The 26,180-nt window shown below is 57.8% G+C and overlaps 1 protein-coding gene across 4 annotated transcripts; it reads left to right on the top strand.

The window, feature by feature from the left end:
- Nucleotides 1-1,544: 1,544 nt before the first annotated feature.
- Nucleotides 1,545-26,167, top strand: CLCN7 (chloride voltage-gated channel 7). 4 transcript variants are annotated; one of them, XM_033841125.2, is made up of 25 exons: nt 1,545-1,767; nt 9,302-9,373; nt 12,539-12,610; nt 12,705-12,770; nt 13,161-13,293; nt 13,526-13,635; nt 14,285-14,365; nt 15,237-15,299; nt 15,414-15,497; nt 16,005-16,098; nt 16,364-16,428; nt 16,822-16,938; nt 17,624-17,678; nt 18,016-18,076; nt 18,671-18,809; nt 19,614-19,707; nt 20,787-21,010; nt 22,498-22,549; nt 22,787-22,914; nt 23,101-23,186; nt 23,431-23,560; nt 24,129-24,188; nt 24,290-24,466; nt 24,728-24,808; nt 24,958-26,167. In XM_033841125.2, the coding sequence occupies exons 1-25, from the start codon at nt 1,615-1,617 to the stop codon at nt 25,042-25,044; spliced, it is 2,484 nt and encodes an 827-aa protein (XP_033697016.1). In that variant the 5' UTR covers nt 1,545-1,614; the 3' UTR covers nt 25,045-26,167. The 4 variants fall into 4 exon arrangements, with proteins under 4 accessions (XP_033697016.1, XP_033697017.1, XP_033697018.1 ...); XM_033841126.2 differs by having other exon boundaries at nt 20,841-21,010; XM_033841127.2 differs by lacking the exon at nt 9,302-9,373.
- The last annotated feature ends 13 nt before the right edge of the window (nt 26,168-26,180 follow it).

Genomic DNA, 26,180 nt, shown 5'->3' on the forward strand with positions numbered 1-26,180 from the left:
TCACTTCTACAGCAGCATTTCTGCCAAGGTTCACAGACCCTAAGACAGTGGGTATTTGGCAGAAGCATCATGGCTGTGGGCGGCCAGCCGCATCGCATCTGAGAGTCTCCACGAGGGCAGGGCAACCTGGGAAAGGGCTTGGGGAGGAGCTTCGTGGGAGCTCAGGTCGATAGGAATTTGGGAAGGGCTGGCTTGTCCAGCTGAGGAGCCTGGGCTCTGTCGAGGGCAGCCCATCCAGGTTTTGAGCAGGGGAGTGTGAGCACGCATCTCATGTGATCCACCATCCCCACTGAGTGAGTGGCATGAGCCACATCCACCTTGAACCCCATCAATCCCACCTTTGACCTGCGTCTGCTGCGTTCCTGAGTGGGGGGAGGACAGAAGGATCCAGAGGGGCTTCCCCAGCACCACCCCTCCGTCCCCGGGACTGTTCTCACTTCCCCATCGCTGTGTGCAGCTCTCCTCCTGCCTGGACGGTTTCACGCAAACCACACTCGTCCACTTCGTTCAGTCAAACCAGCCTGGGACCAGCCCTGAGGCTCGTTGGAGCCGGTGCCAGCTTCACTCTGCAGCCTCCAGGCCCTCCTCCACAGCCAGGGCCATCACATGCTTGTCAACATCCCTCGAAAGGGCAAAGCCAGGTCACACTAAGGAGAAAACACCTTTTCTGAAAGAATGTTGTTCTTAGTATTTTCAAAAAATTGTTGCACAGTGATCGTGGGAAAACTTAATCCTGTTGGGCTTCCTTCCTCTTATTTTAGTTTCAATTTTGGTTTTATTTTGAAATATGTGGAGGAAGAGCCTATAAAGAACTTCTAAAATCTTTTTATTTTGAAAAGTTTCAAGTTTAAAGAAAAAAGTTACAAGAGGACTACATTGCACGTCATTTATATTTACCCCATATTCATCACCTGCTAACATCCTACCACATTTTCTTTCTCCCACTATTGATAGCTACGTATTGTGATTACCATTAGCTTGTGAATCATCTGAGACTACGTTGCAGACATCACATCACAACCCCTGAATATCTCAGTGTATGTCTACTGAGAAAAAGGACTTTTCTGATATGACCCCCAGACAAAGATCACCCTTGGGGGACTGGGCGCAGCTATAACACCGCTATGTAATGTACAGTGCAGATCCAATCTTTGCCAATTGTCCCCAAAATGCCAGGCCCACGAGCAGCCTTCAGTTGCCCATCTCTTTATCTTCCATCCAAGGCAGTCACTCAGTCTTTCTTGGTCTTTCGTGACGCTGACACTAGGGGACGAGCTGGCTAGCTGTTTAGCAGGTGTCCCTCAATTTGGGTTCATCTGCATTTTCCCCCTGGGATGGGATCAGTGGAGCGTTTTCCGCAGGAAGGCCACAGGGCTGTGTTGTGTCCTCAGCACAACCGTTTGCTACGTGGTGATCGGGCCTGACAGGCGAGTCCACCAGGCGGCGGGACTACAACTCCCAGAAGGCCGCGCGCGCGCGCGTCCCGCAGCCGCCGCCGGGGCACGCGGGTGCCGTCTGGGCCACGTGACGGCCGTCCGGGTCACGTGGCCGAGGCGCGGGTCACGAGAACAAACACGGCCAAGGCGCTGCCTGGCTGGTCCTCTGCGGCGGGACATGGCCAACGTCTCCAAAAAGGTGTCGTGGTCCGGACGCGACGTGGACGACGACGAGGCGGCGCCGCTGCTGCGGAGGGCGGCGCGGCCTGGGGCGCCAGCCGGGGAGGCCACGCCGCTGTTGAACGGGGCTGGGCCTGCGGCCGTCCGCGCGGTGAGCCCAGGGAGAGGCGGGCCGGGTCGGGTCCGCGCCGCGGTTGCCGGTGCCGGGAGCCGGGCCCGCGGGGACGCGGCGAGTCCGTGCTCGGGCAGTCCTAGTGGCAGAGGCGGGAACGCGCCTCGGGTACCCCTTGGTAAACGGCAGGGCGAGCTCGGAACCTGGGACCCGGGGTTCTGGAGTCCTGGGAGACGCTGGGAGGCGCTCGGCCCGGTGACTCTCGGGGTCGAGGAGCCGGCCCATTATCTTGGTGTTAAGGAGCGTGGGAGAGCCCAGTCGCACGCTGCTGTAGAGTCCCGGTAGCATGAAGCTAATTTATCTCCTCACAGTTTATTTCTTAGTGGATTTAAAGGGAAGGCAGATGGTCTTCTGCTTAGGTAACCTTTTCTTTTTCTTTTTTTTGGAACACTGTATACACGAGCAACTATTTTTACTGCTTTTGAACCCCAAGAGATTTTAAGAGGTTAGGTTGCAGAGTTTGCTTTTGCAGTGGGAATATCTGGGGGGCTGCATCTTTACAGGGAGCGGGACAGGCCTTCAGGGCGACCTTAGGAATGACAAATATGTGCGTTCAGTTTCCCTTAGCAGTTCATTGAAATTGAAGCACAGTGGTTGAAATGTGCTTTGCAGGTCAGCACAGAAGTTTGCGTCCTTAAGTGAATTTCCGTGTGTGTTAATTTTGAGCTAATGAACTTCTTTTGTTGATTGCTTGGCCTTACTCGGTTTTGTGATTGTTTTTTCGTTTTTCTCCTCCTATCCTAGATCTGTCCATTAAACACTTGTGTGGTGTTTAATGAGGAAGAATTCAAGTATCAGGCTGTTTGTCTAGAGCTTATCTAGGTTTCCCCAGCCCCCAGAAATGCATCAGACAATGAAGGTCAAAGTCTGTTCCTTGAGTGGGATTTTCTGTTGAAGTGCTTTCTGTGTCTGCATGAGAAGTGACGTGAAAGGGGAGAATTTGCAGTGGTGGGGATATGGATGCTTTGTTGTTTTCTTCTCACAACATTTGCTTCTTTTTTTACTCTTTAAAAGAAGGTAATCTGAAGTTTACAAACCAGAAGTATGAAACTGGCTTGGCTTTAAGGGTGACAGGTAGAGAGATTGGAAGCTTCGAGGTTGAATTGGGGTTTATTTCGGGACTGAATGTGCTCAAGAGTTTCCCACTTTTCTTTATGCATAGACACAGGAGTTGGCTTTTTTTTTGAAATAACCTGTTGATTTCTTCCCTTAAAACTCATTCCCTTAAAAGAACCTTTGCGACCTTTTTTGTTTGTTCATTTGCATTTAATAACAAGTGACTAGCTGCTCTTAAGTGACTTAAAACATAATTTATTGTGTGCGTGTCGTGTCCTCGGCTGCATGCAGTTTGCCTGGGACTCAGAGGTACATGATACAGCTTCCTTCCTCCTGGCTCCAGGCTCCTGGAAAACCAGGCCCAGTGCTCTGTGAGGAAGGTGTGAGGGACCCCAAAAGCAGGAGAGGTCACACTAGGTCCTGTCTTGGAAGAGTGCATGATCCTCAGATGGGTGGACAGAGGGGAAAGATAAAGGGAGTGAGCATTTGGGAAGTAAGTCGGAGTGGGGAGTGGAGGCTTGGGGGAAGGAACCGGGGTCGACCTGCAGGGGACAGCTGCGGGCTTCGAATTTAGCTTTATCTTGTGGGAGAATCCTTCAGAAGCTGGAGAGTCCAGCCTTGAAGGATCCTTAGACGGCCTTGCGTGGATGGGGTAGGGGGGCACTGGAGGCATTGGTGCTAGGAACTCTGCTCTGGACCAGCAGAGGCAAGTGCTGCAGCCTCCTGTGCCTCAGGCTCCTCACCAGCAGGAAAGCTAATATGCTTCCAGCCCCGAGCACCACCTGTCACAAGGTGGTAAACGCTAGTTACTCTCAGAGGTATTAAAAACGGCAGCTTGGAAGTGATCATCTCTGAGTTGCTGTTCCTGGGGCGACTCCCGTGCAAATGACTGAACTCCTCGAGGCCGGCTTTCTTGCAGGAGGGTCGGCTCTGGACCAGAGGGCTGAGTTCGCTGTAGCAGACGGCGGCTTGTAAGCTGCTCTCAGACCAGGGTCGTTTGAACTAAAGTGACAGCCCAGGCCAACAACCGCTCTATGAGAATGTTCTGGTGAGCTGGACAGGAGAGCTTGTCTTGCCACCTCCTGGTCCTTCATGGTTTGTTGCAGGGCGTCCAGAGTTGGAGGCTGGTGTTCTTGCACCCGGCATGGGAACCTGCCAGGCACCATGAGGTGGCTGCTCTGGGCAGCCCCAGGCAGGGTGGGCTGGGGGCCGGCCTGAGCTCAGCCTCCATCTGGCTGGAACCAGGCCATTCAGGGTTGCTCTACCCTCTCTCCGGCCCTCGGCCTGTTGTGCCTGAGTGTGGGGTGAGGGTGGGTCATCCAGCAAGTTGCTGCCTGTCCACCCCTGGGGCAAGGAGAGGGTGAGGTCAGCCAGCAAGTCATGGTCATGTGGGCAGCAGGAAGCAGAGCATTTTGAAAACTTACAGAGGGAAATCTGAGCCAGAAACAGAGGCTGCGGGTGTGGGGGTGGGTATTTGCAGTGTTGTAAGTGCGGGTCCTTTCCAGGGACCTCAGCTTCGGGAAGCTCCGCCTGAGGCAGCCTGAGGGGTAGGACCCTCAGGTTAGTGTTTAGTATCAGTTTTGGGGCACTTACTCCTCTGGGAACTGGGGTGTTCTGCCCTGGTGACCTGGAGCCACGGGCTACGGTCGGAGTATGGGGGGCCAGGAGGGGGTCATGTGCAGGCAGGCTGCAGGGGCAGGTCATCACCATCCCCACTGGCCCCTTGAGCTCTGCTCAATGTAAGGGAGCACCCCATCTTTCTCATAGCTGGCTCCCAGCCCCAGGGCAGCCCCTCCAGGAAGTCCCTCTGCCTCAGCGCCCTGTACTATCCTCCTCCTCCTCCTCCTTCCCCCCCTCCTCTCCCCCTCCTCCCCCGCTTTGCAGAGTCCAGGCCTGCCCCCTCAGCTGACCCTCCCCTGAGGACTCCCTCAGGCCTTTAGTGGTACCTGCCCAGGTCTAGTGTGAGGGGCTCAGAGTCTGGGGGAGGGCAGGAGAGGATGTGGGTACCACCGGACAGTGCAGAGAGCTGAGGACCAGGGTGGGCCCAGCCTAGGCAGAGGGTCCTGGGAGGCCTTCCGGGCAGAGGCTGCAGCACTCAGAAAGTGAGGTGCAGTGGCGGGGCTGTTCCCATCCGGCCCCCTCTGCACATCATTCATCAGGTCTCAGCCTAATGCGCCTCCCCAACCCCGAATCGGGCAGGCCTCTCCCTCAGGCTCTGTTATCGCCCTCAAAGCCTTTCTCACGGTTTACACTGACTTTTGTTTATGGGAAGCTTGGTTTTTCTGACTGTAAGCCCCTGGCTACGGAGGCCCTGTGCCCTCAGTGCTTGGGGGCATTGGGCTGGGAGGGGCGGTTAAAATGCAAAGTGGCAGAGTGGGCGGCAGGCGGCCTTTAAATTGTCTGTGAACTTTGTTTTAATGATGGTAAAAGCACATAACACAATTTACCATCCTAACCATGTCTAAGTGTACAGTCTGGCAGCATGAGGTCCATCCACAGTGTCGTGCCGCCATCACCCCAGTACCTCCAGAACTTTCTCATTCTCTCACACTGAACCTCTGTCCCAGTAAACACTGACTCCCCACCCCTCCCCCAGCCCTTGGCAAAGGCCATTCTGCTTTCTGTCTCTGTGAATTTGACGTCTCATAGCAGTGGTATCATAGGGTATTTGTTTTTTTGTTGACTGGCTTCTTTCTGTTAGTACAACGTCCTCCAGATTCATCCATGCTGTAGCATGTGACAGGATTTCCCTGTTTTTAAGGCTGAATAATATTCCATTGTGTGGATGGACCACCTTAGGTTTATACATTCATCTGTCGATGGGCATTTGGGCTCCGTCCACCCCTTGGCTACTGTAAAAATGCTGCTGGGCACGTGGGTGTACAAATACCTCTTTGAGACCCTGCTTTCAGTTCATTTGGGTAGATAGCAAGAGGTGGAATTGCTGGATCATAAGGTAATTTCTATTTTTAATTTTTTGAGGAACCGCCATACTGTTTTCCACAGCAGCTGCTCCATATAACACTCCCAGCAATTGTGCACAAGGGTTCCTGTTTCTGCACATCTTCACCAGTGCTTGTTATTCTGTTTTTTAACCCTGGCCATCCTCACAGCTGTGAGGTGGTATCTCATTGTGGTTTTGATCTTCATGTCCCAAGTCTTTGGCCTGTTTTTTTTAATCCGCTTGTTCGTTGTTGTTGGGTTGTAGGGGTTCTTTACGTATTCTGGATATTAACCCTTATCGGTTACATGATCTGTAATTTTCTCCCATTCTGTAGGGCTAGTTCCTTTTCACTCTGTTGTTTCCTTTGGTACACAGAAGTTCTTCACTTTTTCTTTAAATTTTTTTTGCGGTACGCGGGCTTCTCACTGTTTTGGCCTCTCCCGTTGCGGAGCACAGGCTCCGGACGTGCAGGCCCAGCGGCCATGGCTTACAGGCCCAGCTTCTCCACGGCATGTGGGATCCTCCCCGACCGGGGCACGAACCCGCGTCCCCTGCATCGGCAGGCGGACTCCCAACCACTGCGCCACCAGGGAAGCCCAGAAGTTCTTCACTTTGATGTAGTATCATTTGCGTTTAAATTTTAAAATAATTGTAGACTTACGGGAAGTTGAAAAGACAGTACAGAGAGGGCCTGTGTGCCTTCCTCCAGTTTCCCAAGATGGTTCCGTCTTACCTCACGGTAGTACTGTGCCGAACCCGGCATTGATGTTGGCACAATGTGTGTGAGTAGCACCCTGCCATTGTCACACGTGTGGATGTGTGTGAGCACGTCCATCAGTGCCGTTGTCCTGCCTCTTACAGTCACCCCCTCCCCCCCAAATCTGTCCTCCCTCCGGGTCTGACCTTACGAGCACATCCAGTCTCTGGAGCCACATGGTCTGAAATCTTTCAGTTCTTTCGAAAGCATGGAGATTTCATCCAGGCTGTTGTGTGTATCAATAGTTTGAGGAACTGCTAGTAATTAACTTGCATTTAAGAAATGAGAAAGGAACAGACAGAACAGATGAATCACTGAACTTCCAGTAAATGGCTTCTTTCATCACAAAAGATATTTCCTAAGAGATGCCCATAAAGTTCAGAAAAGAGGTGATGAAACCAGGAAGGTGCTGGAGGTGGGAGAGGGTGTGCCTGGGAGTTGTAATGGGGGCGCCATCTCCGCATGAGCGCATTTCCGGGTCCAGAATGGAGCTGTCTGGTGCAGGTGTGTGCTCACCTGGCGTCCTCCCAGCCGGGTGCTGAGGACCTGTTGTCACCTGAGCGAGTGAGTCCGTGCCATGTGGACCGTTCTGCCCCCCTCTCCCCCAGCCGTGTGCGCGGTTGCAGCCTCAGCCTCGGGGACTGTTTAGGTGGCAGAGGCGCTGCTCTGCGGGGGCTGACTTGGTGTGGTGGGAGTGATCATGGGGTGCAGTCCATCAGTGAAGAGTGAGGTACAAACGGCCAGACCACCTGGTCTGTGGCCTCCGTCTTGGGTTGGACGGCAGATGGGTCTTCTGTTTTCACAGTCCGACTTTCAGATCTGCCTGTCTTTGCACGCCGTCTTCTCCGTGGAGACGTCCCTGTTCCGTGTTGCTGTGGGCGGGCTGGCGACTGGCACACCTTTCCTGATGACTCGTGTATGCATAGGGAGCAGAGGCTGCAGCTCCAGGCCCCCTCCTGGGTTGAGTTCACTCTGGAACTGCGATCCTTTCTGGGCCAGCGGGCCAGGCATTCCTGCCCGTGCTTGGAGCTGGAGGGCCCGCCCTGCCTTTCTCATCAGATTCAGCAGTTTGGGGGCATTGTCGATTGTTTTTAAGAAAGAAAATGGCTATATTTCTCTCCTCACCCACTTATTGTACCGACGTTTGCTGTATATACATAGAGAAAAGTGCAGTCACACGGTGGAGCAGGATGATGATCTAGTGAACACACCTGACAAGTTACCACCTGCCGTGGGGTGCGCAGTGCCCCCCGGAATGTCTCCACCCCTGACCTGGAACCCGTGTCTGAGACCTTTGCAGCTGTGGTCAAGTTACGATGTGGTCAGGCTGGTGTCCTCATGGGAGAGGAGAGACATGCGTGCATGTATACACGCACACACGAGGCCGGTGGCAACGGAGCAGAGATTGGAGTGATGTGGCCACAAGCCAGGGAATGAACACTAAGGATTGCCGGCATCCATCAGAGGCTGGAAGATCCTCCACACGACCCTGAGAGGGGGCCGTCCCTGTTGACACCTCAAGTTTGGACTTGTGGTGCAAGAGCTTGGAGAGAACACGTTTCTTGTTTTTCAGACGCCTAGGCTGTGTGATTGGGCACAGCAGCCCCAGGAGGCTCGACATCCCCCAGAGGAGTCACCAGTGTCCCCAAAGCCCCCTCATCCCCCCTACCCTCTGGTAACCACCAGTAGCCGTAGGACTAGTGCTGCTGAATTAAACTTTCTGTGCTGGAGTCACTGTGTGCTCAGGGCTCTGGCATGGCGGGCTCTGTGGTCCTTGTTCCTGCACTGCTTTGTGGTTTCCGCCAGAGGAGAGGCAGGGCAGGGCGCCAGGCTGCGTTTCAGAGGAGCACCGGGTTGTGTTTTTTGTTTGTTTGTTTTTTTGTTTTTTTTGTGGTACGCGGGCCTCTCACTGTTGTGGCCTCTCCCATTGCGGAGCACAGGCTCCGGACGCGCAGGCTCAGCGGCCATGGCTCACAGGCCCAGCCGCTTCGCGGCATGTGGGATCCTCCCAGACCGGGGCACGAACCCACGTCTCCTACATCGGCAGGCAGACTCTCAACCACTGCGCCACCAGGGAAGCCACAGGTTGTGTTTTTATGCCGTATGTTCCACACAGTGTTTGTGTCCTGCAGCATGACTTGTTTCTCTGAAATGCATCTGTGAGCAGCCTGTGTTTTGTTCCCTAGTCCTGGCCTCCACCATGCCTGGCAGTGGGCATGAGGGCAGTCATGTGCCAGGGTGTCCGTCCTCTGTGGTTGACCTGCCCCTGTGCCCAGGAGTGCAGCCCCGCTTCAGAAAGGTCCTGCCCCGGAAAGGGGCACATATCTGGGGGGCCTGCCTGGAGGCCTGTGATGGGTCCCCACCTGGTAGCCACTCAGTGTCATGATGGGGCTGAACAGAGAAAGATGGGGTTTGGAGGTGGGGGGATAGAAAGGCTCCTGGAGGAGGGGCCCTCAATCACCAGGGTTTTCCAGGCCGGGGAAGGAGGGTGGCCAGGAGGACACTGTAGAACAGGGGAGGGTGGGGCTTCCCATCTGGAGGTTGGGCTCCTCAGTGACAGGCTGTGGGTCATGGGGATGGGCCTGGGGTCCAGCACTGGCCCTGCTGGAGTCTCCCACACGGCAGGTGCGGCTCTGTGCTCCACAGGCAGGGCCAGGCAATGGGGTAGTGCACAGTGCAGGGCCAGGCAATGGGGTAGTGCACAGTGCAGCCCGGCCCCATAGCTAAGCGGCCTATGATTTCTCTTCTGCTTCTAGTCACCCCATTCAGCATTTTTCCGGATCGGACAGATGAGCAACGTGGAACTGGATGATGAGCTTCTGGACCCTGTGAGTGGTCGTCCTTTCCCATTTTTGGAGCTCCTGCTCATGCCAGGCCCCTTCCTGGGAAAGTCAGGCCTGCTCTTGTGGAGCCACAGCCTAGCAGAGGGCAGACGGAAAACCTGAACAAGAGGATGGCAGACACTGGCGGTTCTGTGCAGAGCATGGGGACAGAGTGACGTGCAGACAGTGGGGTCTGCAGAGTCTGGGCGACCAGGGAAGGCTGCTCTGCGGGGCCCTGTCCCCTGAGGCTGCCCGATGAGCAGAGGTTGGGGAGTACATGTCAGGCCAGGACCGTTGAGCTAGCTGCTGTGTGCGAGCTGGGGGGCAGGTGCCGTGGGCAGGTGTGGGGCCTGCAGGAGGGCGTCTCGGGGTGGTGGGCCCTTGGATGGGTGATGTCCACTTCTCCTGCCCCTGTGCTGGGGTCGAACTGTCCAGCAGCTGCCAGGGGAGCATTTCCCGAAACCCCCTCCCCCAGACTTGCACTTGACTTCCTCCTTGGAGGTGGCTCATGGTTCCGACTTGCATTTCCCTGAGGCTGCTGGTACCGTGTGTCCTTCATGTCTTCTGGAGGAACTCTGTTCAGACCGCGTGCATGTTTCTTAATCAGGTTGTGTTTTTATAATGAAGCTGTAAGAGATCTTCATATACTTTAAACACAAGTTGCTCATCAGTTACAGGATTTGCAAAAACTTCCGCTTGGTCCATAGGTGGTCTCACTTTCTGCCAGTGTCCTTGGAAGCACAAAAGCTTTTAATTTTGATGAAGTCCATTTGATCTGTTTTCTGTTGCTTGTGCTTTGGGTGTCATGTCTAAGAAACCATCACCTAAGCCAAGGTTACAAAGATTTGCTCGTCTTTTCTTATAAGAGTTCTGTAGTTTAGATCTTTGATCTGTTTTTTGCTAATTTTGTACATGGTATGAGATAAGGGTCCAAATTCATTCTTTTGCATATGGATGCTCAGTTTTCTCAGCACCATTTCTTGAGAAAACTACTCTTTCCCTGTTGAATTGTCTCAGCACCATTGTTGAAGGTCAGTTTCTGTGGGGGTTTTTTTCACTTTTTAAAAATTTATTTATTTATTTTTGGCTGCATTGGGTCTGCATTACGGATTTGTTTCTGGGCTCTCTGTCTGTCCTTGCGCCCGGGCCACACTCTGCTAATGACTAGCTTTGTAGTAAGTTTCAAAAGTAGGAACTTTGAATCATCCCACATCGTTTTTCTTTCTCAAGGAGGTGTTGGCCTTTCGAGATCCCTTGCGTATCTCCGTGTGGGGTTTAGGCTCAGTTTGTCAGTTTCTTCAGAAATGCCAGCTGGAACTTAGAGGTGGCATTGACTCTTAACATCAAATGTCCCGAGCCACAGTATAGCTTTCCATTTATTAACGTCTTCAGTTTTTTTCAACAATATTTTGCAACTCTTGGTGTACAAGTCTTACACTTCTTTTGTTAAACGTGTTTTAGGAATAAGTTTATTTTCTGTATCTTTTTATGCTATTGTAAATAGAGTTGTTTTCTCAATTTCATTTTGGATCGTTCATTGCAAGTACGTAGAAATGCATTTGATTTTGTAAACTGATCTTATATTCTTCAATCTTACTAAATGTGTTATTAATACTAATTGTTTTTAGTGTACTTTTGGGGGTTTTCTACACATAAGACCATGTCATCTGCAAAGAAGAGTTTCACTTCCTTTCTAATCTGGATGCTTTTCACTTTTCTCTCTTGCCTAATTGGACAAGGACAGTGCTGAGTAGAAATGCCAGAGCAGGCATCCTTGTCTTGTTCCTGATCTCAGAGGAAGAGCTTCAGTCTTTCACCACTGAGCATGAAGTTACCTGTGGGTTTTTTTTTTTTTTGCAGTACGCAGGCCTCTCACTGTTGTGGCCTCTCCTGTTGCGGAGCACAGGCTCCGGACGCTCAGGCTCAGTGGCCATGGCTCACGGGTCCAGCCGCTCCGCGGCATGTGGGATCTTCCCGGACTGGGGCATGAACCCACGTCCCCTGCATCGGCAGGCAGACTCTCAACCACTGCGCCACCAGGGAAGCCCACCTGTGGGTTTTTTATAGGTGTCTTGATCAGGTTGAGGAAGTTCCCTTTATTCCTGGTTTATTGAGTGTTTTTATCACGAAGGGTTGAGTTTTGTCAGATGCTTTTTGTGACTACTGAGGTGTTCATTTCATGTGGACTTGGTCCTTTATTCTATTGGAACAGTATCAAACTGTTTTTACTTTCATACCAACTCACCCTCTGATTGTCCAGACACCACCTGAGTGTCCTGCAGGTCAGTTTGTTCAGACCCTAACTTCCCAGCATCCGTGCAGACCCACAGGCTGAGGGCTCAGTCCCACGAGACCCCCCGACCTCAGATGCCAGTGACAAGTCCAGGCTGTCACCTGTGCTTCTGACTGACCAGCTGTAAATCGGGGTTCCCACGCCTCCTCCTCGGGTTCCATAACTTGCCAGAATGGCTTGCAGAACTCAGGGAACACTTTGCTTATGTTACTGGTTTATCATAAAGGACATGACTTGAGAACAACCAGGTGGGAGAGATGCCCCGGGAAGGTGTGGGAAGGGGTGCAGAGCCCCCACGTTCTCCCTAGGAGCCACCTTCCCAGCACCTCCACATTCACCAGCTGCAATCTCCCTGAACCCCTCCATTTGGGGTTTGTGTGGAGGCTGCATTACACAGGCAGGACTGATTAAATCCTTGGCCGTTAGAGATGAGCTGCTTGTGTCTCCAGCCCGCTAATCCTGTGATGGTCTTCCAGCCCCAGCCCAGACACACTCGTCACCCAGAGATGCCAAGCGGGTGGGTCAGAGGCTGGTGCCAGAACCTGGACGTGGACCACAGACATCTTACACTAATTGCTTTTTTGGGGTCAACCCACCACACTAATTGCTTTTTGGGGGTCAACCCACCACACTAATTGCTTTTTGGGGGTCAACTCACCTTGTGTTCCTGGGATAAACCCGCCTGGCTGTGGTGTTGTGGGACCTTGCCTGCTGGTGTCCTGTGGAGAGTCTGTGTCTGCCAGTTCCTGCCTTGTGCTTGTCTAGCTTTGGGCTCAGGAGAGTCCCCGCCCTGCGGGACGAGTGAGCATGGCCCTTTCCTCGTTCTGCTTCGTTCTTACATATGCTGGGTTGTCAAGCTCTGCCTCTTCCTCCCGCAGGACATGGACCCCCTTCACCCCTTCCCCAAGGAGATCCCGCACAACGAGAAGCTTCTGTCCCTCAAGTATGAGGTGGGCCCCCCTGCTCCCTGCCCTCTCCCGCGGTGGCCGACCTGAACCTGCGAGCTGGGGTCAGTTACTAGTGTTTCTACTGCCCGGTCCGCAGAGCTTGGACTATGACAACAGCGAGAACCAGCTGTTCCTGGAGGAGGAGCGGCGCATCAATCACACAGTGAGTCTGGCGGGCAGCTGGGCCTCATGGCCACGGTGTCCCCACCACCTCCCTCCCCTCTTGGCTCCAGCTGGTGTCCCGGAGTGAGCGCTGGCCGCTGCCCGGCACAGAGACCTGTGCGGGTGTCACATCATTACCACTGAGGAAGCTGTTCTTAGGGGTGGTGGCTGTGGCGGCTGGAGCGTCAGCATCCAGTTATGACCGGGTTGGGGAGTTCTGTCCCACCAGTGCTCCACGGCCTCTGAGATGTCGGTGGGGCTGCTCTTCCTGGGACTCAGGGTCCTGAGGGCAGCCCTGTGCATGGTGGCAGTCACTAGAGCAGGCCACGACGGGACGTCCCGCCTCTGCACCCTCCTGTGACAGCGCCCCCCTTCATGCCCGCTGCCGCAGGCCTTCCGGACCGTGGAGATAAAGCGCTGGGTCATCTGTGCCATGATCGGGATCCTCACGGGCCTCGTGGCCTGCTTCATCGACATCGTGGTGGAGAAGCTGGCCGGCCTAAAGTACCGGGTCGTCAAGGACAGTATCCTTTGTCTGTGATTGCCCAGAGCCAGCGGGTCCACAGGAGGAGCCCCCACCTGTGTTATGCCATTGGCCGGGGGACGTGACTGGGCAGGGGCTGCATGTCTGGGGGTCAGGCTTTGTGGTGACCCTGAGATGCCCAGTAAGTGCTCCAGGTCCCAGAGTCCAGAGTGCAGCCCACTGGGGAGTGGCGCCTGGGTGACACCACCCCGCGTGGTCCTTGACGAGCCCAGACATTGACAAGTTCACGGCGCGGGGCGGGCTGTCCTTCTCCCTCCTGCTGTGGGCCTCGCTCAATGTGGCCTTTGTGCTCCTGGGCTCTGTGATCGTCGCCTTCATAGAGGTAGGTGGGCCCCTCCACCGCTCCCCACCCCAACCCCCCGCAGCGTCTTCCCGGTGAGACTCACTGGCTAGACTGTAGTGGAATCCTTGCTAGGCATCAGGCGGTTCAGCCAAAACGAAGCCCACCTGGGCCTTCCAACCCTGGCCCTGGCGGCCGTGCCCATCCACCCGCACACTCCCTCGCCCACTTCACACAGCAGGGAGCAGAGGCAGCGCTCAGCCCAGGGGTCCGGGTGGAGGGACCCACCCGAGGGGTCAGACGCTCCTGGGGCACCCTTCCTTCCTGTGCCCCCTTGCTTTTCCCTCGGGGCGTTGGAAGGAAGAAGGGGCAGCGTCCAGGAGCTTCTGTCTGGGGTGCAGTGCAGTGTCCCCCAGAGGGTGCGACAGTGCTGGCCCCTCAGCGGGTGTGTGACGTGGGCCTCCCATCATCCTGGGCACCCCCGTCTGCCTTGGGGACACCAAGCCTTCCCATGCCCGAGGCGTTTCCTCCCCTCGGTGGTTGCTCTGTGTATCAGTGGGGAGAGGCGAGAAGCCGCTACCCTGGGCGACCTGGGCACTGCGTGGCGCGTCTTCCTGGGCCTGGTGGCGGTGGCGGCGGCAGTGGCGGCTCACTCGGCCTGCGGACTCAGTGCTGGCGCCCCTCCTTCCAGCCAGTCGCTGCTGGCAGCGGGATCCCCCAGATCAAGTGCTTCCTCAACGGGGTGAAGATCCCCCACGTGGTCCGGCTCAAGGTGAGACACGAGGCGGCCCCGCCGGGAGCTCAGGGCTTAGCCCAAGGGGCTTCCTTGCTGGGTGAGAAGTGTGTCATTTGTCCACCTCCGCCTCCAAAACTCGCCCAGACCCGTGCTGTTTGCTGCTGACGAGCCTGCGTGTGGGTGTGCTGGAAGGTTTTATGTGAACTTTCTTTGGAAAATGGTAAAACTGTCGTACATTCTGAATGACGCAAAAATACTTGAAGGTACATCTGTCACGATTGCAACCACGTAGACATTTTAAGTTCCATACGGTGGTTAGTATTTCAGAATGAGAGTAGCTGTGTTGAGTGGTGAGTTTTTTCAGAATTTTCTTTAATCTCATTGTGCATGATCTTCTGGGTAACACACTGATTCCAAGGGGGTTGGGAGGTCAGGTTTCCTCCCGTGATCATTTCAGGGTGTGCAGCTGGTGTGCCTTGGTCTAGGGTTTGCTGGCAGCATCTCTCCTGCTCTGTCTGGGGAGGAGGTACTCCGGGGAGCGGACAGGAGGGGTGGGGGTGCCTGTGCTCCGTGCCCTGCAGCAGGAGGGCAGGGCCCGAGGTAGGTGCGGGTGCAGGAGCCTGGAGCCCGGAGCCCGAGGACGGAGTGATAGCTGCTGTTTGCGTGTCTTCTGTGTGTACATGACCACCTGGGACAGAAGGGCTGAAGAGATGGGCGTCAGGAGAGCATCAGCTGCCAGCTCCCCCTCCCCCAGGACGCCCGCCGTGGGTGCCGGCCCCCTCTTTGGTGCTCATGCCTGCCGAGGGCTCACATGATTAGGTCCCTTCCCGTGTGCAGTTTGTCGCTCAGGTTCTTGGACCACGTGTGGCCTTTAATCAGACTTGGTGCAATTTCCTTTGTGTTCCAGACGCTGGTGATCAAAGTGTCTGGCGTGATCCTGTCCGTGGTTGGGGGACTGGCTGTGGGGAAGGTAAAAGAGTGCAGCTACCCCTGCCTGAGTCCCTCTGCACCCGTGGGGCCTGGGGCCGGTGTGTCCCCGCCCCGGAGCCGCGCCCATCTGAACGCAGCCGTTTGTGCCTTCCAGGAGGGACCAATGATCCATTCGGGCTCCGTGATTGCTGCTGGGGTCTCCCAGGGGAGGTCCACGTCACTGAAGCGGGATTTCAAGGTGGGTCTTCCCTGCGCCCACGTCCATACCCCCAGGGCTGGGCCCCTGCCTCCCCTGCAGCCTCCTTCCCTTCGCCTCTGAGGGTCCCTAGCATCCTGTCCATGGGGGCATCCTGTTGCCTTGGTGCTCTGGATGAGTGTGCATTTCTGCAAGGAAATGACCTGTAGCTATAAGCTCACAGGAATGCGTGGCCTAGAGAGGTCGGGAAGGTCATGTGTGTGGGCTGCTGGTGCTCAGTTCTGGTCTTTATTGCACAAACCTCAGTGTTTAAATATTGCTGTGAATGGGTTATTTTCTCTGGATGTTGGTGGGCAGGCAAGCTGCCCGAGACCCAACTCTTCAGTTCTGCGGGTTGTGAGCCCCATGGTTGATGAGTGGCTTGTCCAGAGGCCTCCCCACATTCCTCCCTCCCCTCCCTCCTCACTTTTGGGCCCACCTCCCCCCTTTCTGAGAGAAGTGCCCTTGGAGGCACTGGCTGAGACCCTGTCTCTGTCTGTCTTGGTTCAGATCTTTGAGTACTTCCGCAGAGACACAGAGAAACGGGACTTTGTCTCAGCAGGAGCTGCGGCTGGAGTGTCTGCTGCGTTTGGGGCCCCTGTAGGTGAGGAGGGCGGCCCTGCCTGGTCTGAGAGCTTGGTGACTGCCCGTGTAGGGGGAGCCAGGCTCTCCCTGCTGTGAGAGGGGTGGTTTTGGGGTTTATGGACTCAGTGCCTGGTGAGGGTGTGGGGTGGGCTTCTCAAGAGGCCCTGATGGCTGCCTCTGTCGTGGGCTTGGTGTCCTGGGGTCTGGGGGCATGGGTGGCAGTGGGTGAGGGGCTGTCTGTGGCTGGGCGGGCACTTCAGGGCTGGGCCACTGGCTGTTCCCAGGTGGGGTCCTGTTCAGCTTGGAGGAGGGTGCATCCTTCTGGAATCAGTTCCTGACGTGGAGAATTGTAAGTGCCTGGGACGGCCACCTTCCCGAGTTCGGGCAGCCCTGGCACTGGGCCTTCATGGCTGGGTGGACGCATGGCTCTTGGCCCACACTGTGGGGTCTGCACCTGAGCTTCCCGTCCAGCTGGTGGGTCCCTGAGCCGTAGGCCTGTTTCTCCTCCGTCCTCATCGGGACCCCAGGCCCCGCACACGTTCTTACCCTGGCCGAGCCAGTGGGGCTCCGAGCCACCTTCCCTCAGCCTTCGGAGGGTCTAGGCACCACCCAGGTGACAGGAGGGGAGACAGCCCTTTTGCTGCAGCCCCTCCCCACCCTCTGGCCCTGGGCTCAGCCGCTGTACACACTGCCGCAACTCATCACCACGGCTCTGACGGCACTCATCTTTTTCCGCCTGCAGTTCTTTGCTTCCATGATTTCCACCTTCACCCTGAATTTCGTCTTAAGCATTTACCATGGAAACGTGTGGGATCTGTCCAGCCCCGGTCTCATCAATTTTGGAAGATTTGACACTGAGGTAACCCACTGCATCGTCCCCTTTTTTCTCTGGTTCTTTCTATGAGCAGGGCCCAGGTTGTTTACTCAAGGTTCGGCCTGAGAGCCGGGCTTCTGGAAAGGTCTAGCTGTTAGCCGTGGGATAGGCCCCTTGTTTGTGAGCACCTGGAGCTGGAGGTGCTCCAGGAGGGTGCACGTGACCCGGCCACACAGGTTGTGGCGCCCGTCAGCCAGCGGGCACTCCAGGAGTGGCTCAGGTGCCTGCAGACTGTCAGGCAACATCACTAGACTGGTGGCCAGCGCTCCTGCAGCAGTTTCTGGAGGCCGAGAGGCGCAGGCAGCATTTCTGGGGCGGCCTGCGCTGCACACTGCCATTGCTGAGCCCAGGGAGCCTCTCAGGGGCTGGTCCTCACCTGTGGATGCGTCAGAGGTCCTGGGTGGCTAGGTCACCAGCATCCTCTCCCTTGCTCATGGCCCCTCACTTACCCTTTGGCAAAAGCTCAGGCGGCCCCCCGGAGCCGCCGTGTGAGAAGGCAGGCGGTCTGCCCAAGCACCCGGCCTTTCTCTCTGGGGGCCTCCTCGCCCTGCAGGAAAGCACCAGGGTTCCCGTGCACAGGTGTGTCCTGTGAAACGTCCGATCCCGAGTCTGAGCAGGAGCTGGTGGCAGTTTTCCTCACAGAAGGTCTCCTCTTCCTCCCTCTGCACAGACGATGGTGTACACAATCCATGAGATCCCCATCTTCATCGCCATGGGCGTGGTGGGTAAGGGCCGTCCCCGCGTGGGACAGCGCCGACCAGTGGGGACAGGGCCTGCGGGGCTCCAGGCCTGACCCGGCTTCGAGGGCCAGAGAAGCACGTGGTCTCCACCCCTGCTGGCTGTCCCAGGACCGCCCGGGGCAGTGGGGAGGGAGCCCGACCCTGGGAGGACCGGAGCTGCACTCTGGCTGATGACAGCCCCTTGGGAAGCAGACGGACCTGGGCAACACTCCTTACTCTGAAAGCCCGTGGGACGTGAGCCCTCCACCCAGCGGGCGTTTGCTGCCTGGGCAGCCTGCTTCTCCTCCCGAGTCCCGGACACGCAGCTCCTTCCTTGTCCCAGGTGGCATTCTCGGAGCTGTGTTCAACGCCTTGAATTACTGGTTGACGATGTTTCGAATCAGGTGAGAAACCTGTTCAGGGACTGAGTTGAGAGGTGTGGCCACACAGGGCATCTGAAAACTGACCGGTCATGGGCTCTTGCCCACGGGGCCATGGGGAAGCCACGTGCCAAGCACACTCCTCCACGGTGGTTTGTACCTGAGGAGACAGACCCACTCGGCAGGGGGACGTGTGGGGCCTGGAGGATGGCCCCTGGCAGGGAAGGCACAGCCCATGGATCTGGCGCGGCCCTGGGTTGATGCTCTTCTGGGCCTCTCATGTCAGCGCCAGCGCAGTTTGTACGGGGCCGTCCTGACTTGGGCACGTTTGGTCCAACACAGGTCCTCTGCTGTTAGGAGAGCCATCATGAGAGCTTTCTGGTTTTCTGAAGCCGTAGGGGTGGGTCTTGGCATTCTCCTTTCTTGTCTTTTTGCACTAACATAAAATGAGGTTGGGGAGCATCCGGGAGGCAGCCTGAGAGTGTTCAGGAGCCAGGGCGGGTTGGTCATCAGATGAGCTCAGCATCCTGGACGGCTCTCCCGAGTTGCAGGCTCAGGTTGCCCTGGCTGCCGCCCCAGCCATCCCACAGCTCAGTCCACCCCGGCTCTTTGCTCCAGGTACATCCACCGGCCCTGCCTTCAGGTGATCGAGGCCATGCTGGTGGCCGCCGTCACGGCCACGGTTGCCTTCGTGCTGATTTATTCGTCCCGGGATTGCCAGCCCCTGCAGGGGAGCTCCGTGTCCTATCCACTCCAGGTAGGCAGCCGGGGCAGGGGCAGGGTGAGCCTTCCCAGACATGGGTGGGTGCCACGTCGGCCTGGGGTCTCACCCCGGTCCTCTCAGAGCAGCGGCCTGACAGGTTCTGCAAGGGGACTATGGAGGTGGGGTTGTGGGCCTGCAGGCGGAAACTCGCGTGCACACGCTCACCGCGGCACAACTGCCCGCAGCCCCTGTGCCCGTCGGTGACGAGCAGGTGAACACGGCCTGTCCGTCCACACAGTGGGTTTCCTCAGTTGTAGGAAGGGTTGGAGCTCTGACACGTGCTCCCACACAGATGAACCTGGCAAACACTGCTGAGTGAAAGAAGCCAGACAGCAAGGGCCACACATCGTGTGGTTTCTGTTTATGGGAAACATCCAGAACCGAAAGCGGTTGCTGGTTGCCGGTGGCTGTGGAGTGTGTACTCACAGGCTTGTCACAGATGTGGGTCTGGGGTGCATGGCTGGCTCTGGTGGGGTTGTGGGGTTGACCCACACAGCTTTGCACGGAGCCCCTGCCCTGGTCAAGGCCTGCAGGGACCCACAGTCTGCCCAGTGAACTGTGGGAGCGTGCTCCAAACGTGAGCCTTTGGATCCCCACGTACCCCAGGGACAGACTCGCCATGCAGCCCCTGCCTGGCCGGATGGCTTCTGAAGCCCTCACTGGGCCAGGGTCTGGCTCTTGGGTCCTGCCTCCCCTCCAAGACAGCAGCCTGACCCGCCTGTTGTGTGCTTGGTGCCTGATGCTGTCCAGGCCAGGACACTGTGTCCCACTGGCTTGTTCTCTTTCCTGACTTTGCAGCTGTTCTGTGCCGATGGCGAGTATAATTCGATGGCTGCAGCCTTCTTCAACACCCCAGAGAAGAGCGTGGTCAGCCTTTTCCACGACCCCCCAGGTGTGTGCCCATGCTTTGCACTCTGTGCTGTCAGACGCAGGTCCCCATGTGGGCCTGTTCCCTCTGGCCTGGTCTGCAGCCAGCCCACAGACACTGGGCCCAGGCCTGGCTGATGGCTTCTGGCCAAGCCCCCACTGCCTCCCTGCAGGGCTGAGTGCACTGGAGCGTGGGGGCTGGCAGCCTGGGGTTGGCTGGTGGCCAGTGCTTGGGAGGGGCCCAGCCAAGCTCCCCACGTGTCTCCTTCCCTCCCTGGAGGCCGTCCTGTCATTCATTAAGACAGTCTCACCTCCCAGGATGAGTTTTTCTTCTGGGCGCTGCTCGCAGAGGTCACTCTCAGTCAGAAAACAGCCTGGTGACTCGTATACCAGCGAGGTGCCTTGCCCAGCTTCATGTTCTTAATAACAAACAGGCTCAGACTGGGCACAGACCTGCTTCCACTTCCCCTGTTTTCGGTTCCGCGGGGTGGGGGCGGGGAGGAGGGGCACACCCCCGAGATCCAGAGTGGCTGCTGCGACGTGCTTGCCCGTCTGTCTGTGGCTCTAGTTGTTTCCTGACATACTAGTTCTGGGAACTCCCTGGTTCTCACATTTGTGCGCGCGCATGCGTGCGTGTGTGTGCGCGCGCGCGCGCTGTGGGAGTTCACGCAATTTAGCAGAAAGGCTTTTAAACGGGGGGGAGGCCGAGCCCCCAAAGATGCTGAGCGGGCCATACAGGCCCCCTGGGGGTGCTGGCTCCGGGGTTTGTGTGACGTCTTCCCACTTCTGGAGTCATCTGGTGCAGGGTGGTGGCCGTGGCGGCCATGGCCTCCCTCCTGCACCCTCCCCTGACCCCTGGTGGTCTCAGTGCCACCCTTTTCCATGCAGACCTCAGCAGCCACCTTCCCTTGGCCCAGGTCACCATCCTGCTGGCAGCTCTGGGCCCCGGTGGCCCCAGCTCCCCTCTGCCCTGCCCGCTGGGCTGCCGTGCTCACACTCTTGAGTGCTGGGCCCCCAAGACCCGGCACCCTGGCCTCTGAGAAGGGGGTGACTCTGGGGGTCTGGGTGTGACCAGTAGGCTCTGACGGGCTGCTGGGCAGGCAGCTCCGCCTGGGGTTGAATCCGTGTGGCAAGCCCTGGCCAGCGCCCTGTCTGCAGGCTCCTACAACCCCATGACGCTCGGCCTCTTCACCCTGGTCTACTTCTTCTTGGCCTGCTGGACCTACGGGCTCACGGTGTCGGCCGGTGTCTTCATCCCATCCCTGCTCATCGGAGCTGCCTGGGGCCGGCTCTTTGGCATCTCCCTGTCCTACCTCACCGGGGCCGCAGTGAGTGGGGGTCTTAGGGGCCGGCTGGGCTGGGAGGAAGGGACGGTGTTCCCGGTGCCCACTAGGGCCACCGTGGGCCAGAGCAGGGGTCGTGCGTGCGTGTGGCCTTCAGGGAGGGCATGGGTGTTGGGAGAGAGCGTGGTGTAGAAGGATGGGGGCAGGTGCAGGAGTTGGGGCCTGGGAGTGCGGTGTCCAGGCCTTGGCCCTGGAGCTGCCTTCTGGCTTCTTCCTCCCACCTGCCTCCGTGGGCTCCTTGGTCTTTATTCTGTGAGTCTTCTATTTGCATCTTAGTTGTTCAAGTAAGACTTTAAAAAACTGTAAGAGGGGCTTCCCTGGTGGTGCAGTGGTTGAGAGTCCGCCTGCCAATGCAGGGGACACGGGTTTGTGCCCCGGTTCGGGAGGATCCCACATGCCGCGGAGCGGCTGGGCCCATGAGCCATGGCCGCTGAGCCTGTGCGTCCGGAGCCTGTGCTCCGCAACGGGAGAGGCCACAACAGTGAGAGGCCCGTGTACCGCAAAAAAAAAACAAAAACTGTAAGAGACGCACAGCAAGCCTCCCCTCACTGGGTCCAGGTCATGTATCCCAGGTTTCCTTCCAGACACGGTTTTTAGTTTAATTTTGTTTTTTTTTAATTGGTACGTAACTCACGTACCATAAACCAGTGGTCCCCAACCTTTTTTGGCACCAGGGACCGGTTTTGTGGAAGACATCTGTGGACGGGGGTGGGGGGATGGTTCAGGCAGTAATGCGAGCAGTGGGGGGCAGCAGATGAAGCTTCACTCGCTTGCCCACTGCCCACCTCCTGCTGTGCGGTCCAGTCCATGGCCCGGAGGTTGGGGACCCCTGCCATAAACTCTCTCCTTCTGTAAGTGAACGGTTGGGTGGCTCTTTAGCCTGTTCACAGAGCTGTGTAACCGTGATCACTGCTTAGTTCCAGGATGTTCTCATCACTCCAAAAAGAAACCTGTCCCCATTAAGCAGTCACATCTGTGTCCCCCTTCCCCAGCCCCTGGTGGCCACTAATCAGCTTTCTGCCTCCATGGATGCGCCTCTTCTGATTGTTGTAGATTCACGAAATCACGCTTCATGGCCTTCTGTGTCTGGCCTCATCATTGAGCACCATGTTTTCAGGGCTCATCCATGTTGTAGCACGAGTCCGATTTTCACTCCTTTTTAGGCTCCCTGGTGTGGCGCAGGCATTTGTCCACGGACTCCGGTCACTGCACACACGCGGGGTGCCCCCGCCCCCCCGCCCCGGCCATAGTGCATACCCTCCTGTCTTAGGCTGCCGAGTTCTGCAGGTGGCAGAGTTCATTCAGTGCATCCCTGAGCGGGCACAGCTAGGGTATTTACAAACTCAGGTGATGCTGCCACAGACCATTTTTTGTGTAAACTGTAGGATTTCCTCCTGGGCCCAGTGCTGTCAGTGCATCTTGGTGGGTTTGGCTGCCACTTTCCCCCAGCATCCCCTCTGTCTTCCCTGCAGGTCTGGGCAGACCCTGGCAAGTACGCCCTGATGGGAGCAGCTGCCCAGCTGGGTGAGTGCTGGCTGCAACATGGGCGTCCGGAGGTCAGGAGGGCCACTCCCCCAGCGTGTGGCTGGGCAGGGTCACTGTCCCCATCTGGTGCTATCTGGGGGGGCCGGTACACAGGGTTGCACGGACAGAGCGGGAGCTGCACAGGGAACACGGCACGGGAACATGGGAGGGGCCGGCGGCGCAGCCTGCAGAGGCTCGTGCCCCCAACCCTCCCTTCCCCTCCCCGCCTCCTGGCAGGTGGGATTGTGAGGATGACGCTGAGCCTGACAGTCATCATGATGGAGGCCACCAGCAATGTGACCTACGGCTTCCCCATCATGCTGGTGCTGATGACCGCCAAGATTGTCGGGGATGTCTTCATCGAGGTGCGGCCTGTGGGAGAGGCCGCCTGCCTTGCTCGCCCTCGCTCTGCAGCCCCTCCCTGTGCCCCTGGCCTCGGAGCCTGAGGCTGGGAGAAAGACTGGCGGTCTTCGGCCGCCGCAAGGGAGGGGGCCCTGTGGAGGCTGCCCCGCAAGCAGCCTCTTGCATGGCCGTACCCGTCCTCTCCCCAGGGCCTGTACGACATGCACATCCAGCTGCAGAGTGTGCCCTTCCTGCACTGGGAAGCCCCAGTCACCTCACACTCGCTCACCGCCAGGTACCCCTCCCCGGGGCAGGCCCGCAGGCTGGGGGGCGGGTGCTGGACGCCCTGGGAGGCTTGGTGGGGGCAGCCTGGAGCAGGACGTGGGTGCAGGGCTGGTTCCCCCAGGGCAGCACCTGGGGGTCTGCGCTCCTGGCCCACCTTGTCTCCAGGTTTCCTGAGTCCGGCCACTTCCTGCATGTTGAGCTGTTCGGGAAGCTTCCTCTGCCCCGTGGTGGATCACAGCGTCTCTCTTCTACAGGGAGGTGATGAGCACACCAGTCACCTGTCTGCGGAGGAGGGAGAAGGTGGGCATTATTGTGGATGTGCTGAGCAGCACGGCGTCCAATCATAATGGCTTCCCTGTGGTGGAGGATGCCGACGGCACGCAGGTACCACCCAGCTGCAGGAAGCGGGCTCATCATCTGTGCTGGCGAGTGGGGCGTGTTGGGGGCCATGGTTCCCGTGAATGTGGACGCCCTGCTCTGGGGTTTCTGGAAGAATTCCGCTGGTCACACGGCTGTGAAGACAGGTCCATGTGAGCGCTGTTCCCGCAGCTTGGGTAGTTACTGATGCGCCTATGTGTCCTGTGGTCACACCCCAAGCTGCACCCCCAGCTGAGGAGTCACAGCTGTGCCTGTCAGGAGGTCCTGATGGAAGGTGCAGCGACGTCTGGGCCACGGTCCGCTTTTCGCCCCCACAAATGCTATGGTCTCTCAGCACCTCGTGATTGGGGTCCTGCCTCCCCTCCTGGGCGTTTGGGGATCCATGAGCCTGTGCAGGTGAAATGCCTGTAGCAGGGCCAGTGCCCATAGGCAGCCAGCATCGCTGGGGACCCTGGCTGGAGCCCCCAGGCGTCCCGGTGCTGTTGCCTGGCCCCTCTGGACCAGCCAGCAGGGCAGGCCCTAGGTCCCAAGTCCCAGGTCCTCCGCAGACAAGGGTGTTTTGTTTCTTGTGCAGCCAGCCCGGCTCCAGGGCTTAATCCTGCGCTCCCAGCTCATCGTCCTGCTCAAGCACAAGGTAGGCTGTCAGGGGTGGCAGGAGAAGGGGGTGGCAGGAGATGCCGGGCAGGGCCCTGGGCTCTGAGGCGCTGCCACCCACTGCCTGCCCCCCGCCCACAGGTGTTCATAGAACGCTCTTATATGGGCCTGCTACGGCGCCGGCTGCGGCTGAAGGACTTCCGTGATGCCTACCCGCGCTTCCCCCCCATCCAGTCCATCCATGTGTCCCAGGACGAGCGAGAGTGCACCATGGACCTCTCCGAGTTCATGAACCCCTCCCCCTACACGGTGCCCCAGGTGCCGCAGGGGCGGTGGGGAGCAGGGGCCTGACCCCCACTTCCAGAGCCTCATGCAGCCACCACCCCTGGTGGCATTCTGGCTTCACTGGCCATTGCAGACGGGTGGGGGGCGAGCTTTGTAGGAGGGTGGAGGTGGCTACAGAGCAGGATGTGCTAGCTGAGGCGGGGGTGTGGCAGGGGGGCGGCAGGTCCTGGCCCGCTCCTGTCCCGGGGTGGGGCAGGGGCCGGCGGGCGAGCTGAGGCTGCGTCTGCATTGCAGGAGGCATCTCTCCCGCGGGTGTTCAAGCTGTTTCGGGCCCTGGGCCTCAGGCACCTCGTGGTGGTGGACAACTGCAATCAGGTGATGGGGGGAGCCCACTGCCTGCAGCCTACCAACCTGCCTGCCCACCCGCAGGGCTCCCCCAGACTGTGCTGTCCTCTGCACACGGGACAGCGGCATCCACAGAGGCAGAGGCCGCTAGATCCCATGACCTGGCTTTGCTCCCACAGGTGGTCGGGCTGGTGACCAGGAAGGACCTCGCCAGGTACCGGCTTGGGAAGGGGGGCCTAGAGGAGCTCTCTCTGGCCCAGACGTGAGGCCCTGGCACCTCCCCCGGGGTGCCTGCCTCGCTCCCCAGGCAGCGGCGGATCCAGCGTCCTCCAGACCTCGGGGACAGCCCAGCCAGCGTGTGACACATGTGGTCTCTTCGTGTTCTCAGTGCCCCCCTCCCCCCCGACCTCATTCCTTCACCCTCCAAGATTTCACACGTCAGCCTCCTGTTTCCTGACTTCGAGGAGTCAGTTTGTAGAACTGCTGCTCTTTTTTCTGAGAGACCGCAAGTGTGCGTATGTATCTGCATGTGTGTGCACGTGTGACAGCTGGCAGGCTGGGCCCTGTGGGTCCGAGTACTGCAGCCCCCAGGACGGGCCCATTGCCTGGAAGCAGTGCACCCTAAGCACCGCCAGCTGGAGGCCTGGGCGACTCGCTGCAGCAGAGGCCTCTGGTCCTGTCCCTCTCAGCCCTCAGCTCAGTTTGCAGCCGTGAGATTTGGGGTCTGGGCAGAAACACAAGCTGAACTCATGAAGGCGAGGGCTCGGGGGAGCAGGACCACCTGGAGAGCAGACCCTGGAGCCGCACTCCCAGACACCCGTGCACCCCAAGCCACACCCACTTGGTGCAGTGGGCTCTGAGCCGGGGTCTGGGCCAAAGGGGAGAGCTGAGACATTCCTGTGGGCCCGGACCCCCAAGTCCAGCCATGCCTCTATCACAGCGCCCATGTGGATGGCACAGGGAAGGCGGGTCTTCTCAGCACACGGGGGCCCCATGGGCCCCTGAGGACCCCCAGCCCCGAGTGATGTTCTGGGGCAGCTTTGCTTCCAGTGTGTTGGGGGCAGGTTGTTTCTGGGAAGAGCTGGCGAGCCCAGAGCAGGGATGCACCCCTCCCAGGCTGGGCAGTGCCAGATTTGGGATCCTGTGTCCCCAGTGCCCCACGGGACTTTTTTTCTAAAGTGACTCACGTCCCCAGCCCACTTCTGTGATGAGGTCCGTGGATTCCTTTGTGGTAGGTTGGCGGGCACTCCACCTGGCTTTTAGCCTCTTTCAAGGGGATGGGGCCGCAAAAGACCTCTTCCATCCTGGCAGGGGAGCCCTCCATGGGGGGCACAGGGGTCCAAGTGTGGGGATCTGAATGGGAGAAATAAAGGAATTGTACCCAGACAACTGGTGCCGGCTT

Source organism: Tursiops truncatus, chromosome 15 (assembly GCF_011762595.2).
Source record: "Tursiops truncatus isolate mTurTru1 chromosome 15, mTurTru1.mat.Y, whole genome shotgun sequence".
Lineage (NCBI taxonomy): Eukaryota > Metazoa > Chordata > Mammalia > Artiodactyla > Delphinidae > Tursiops > Tursiops truncatus.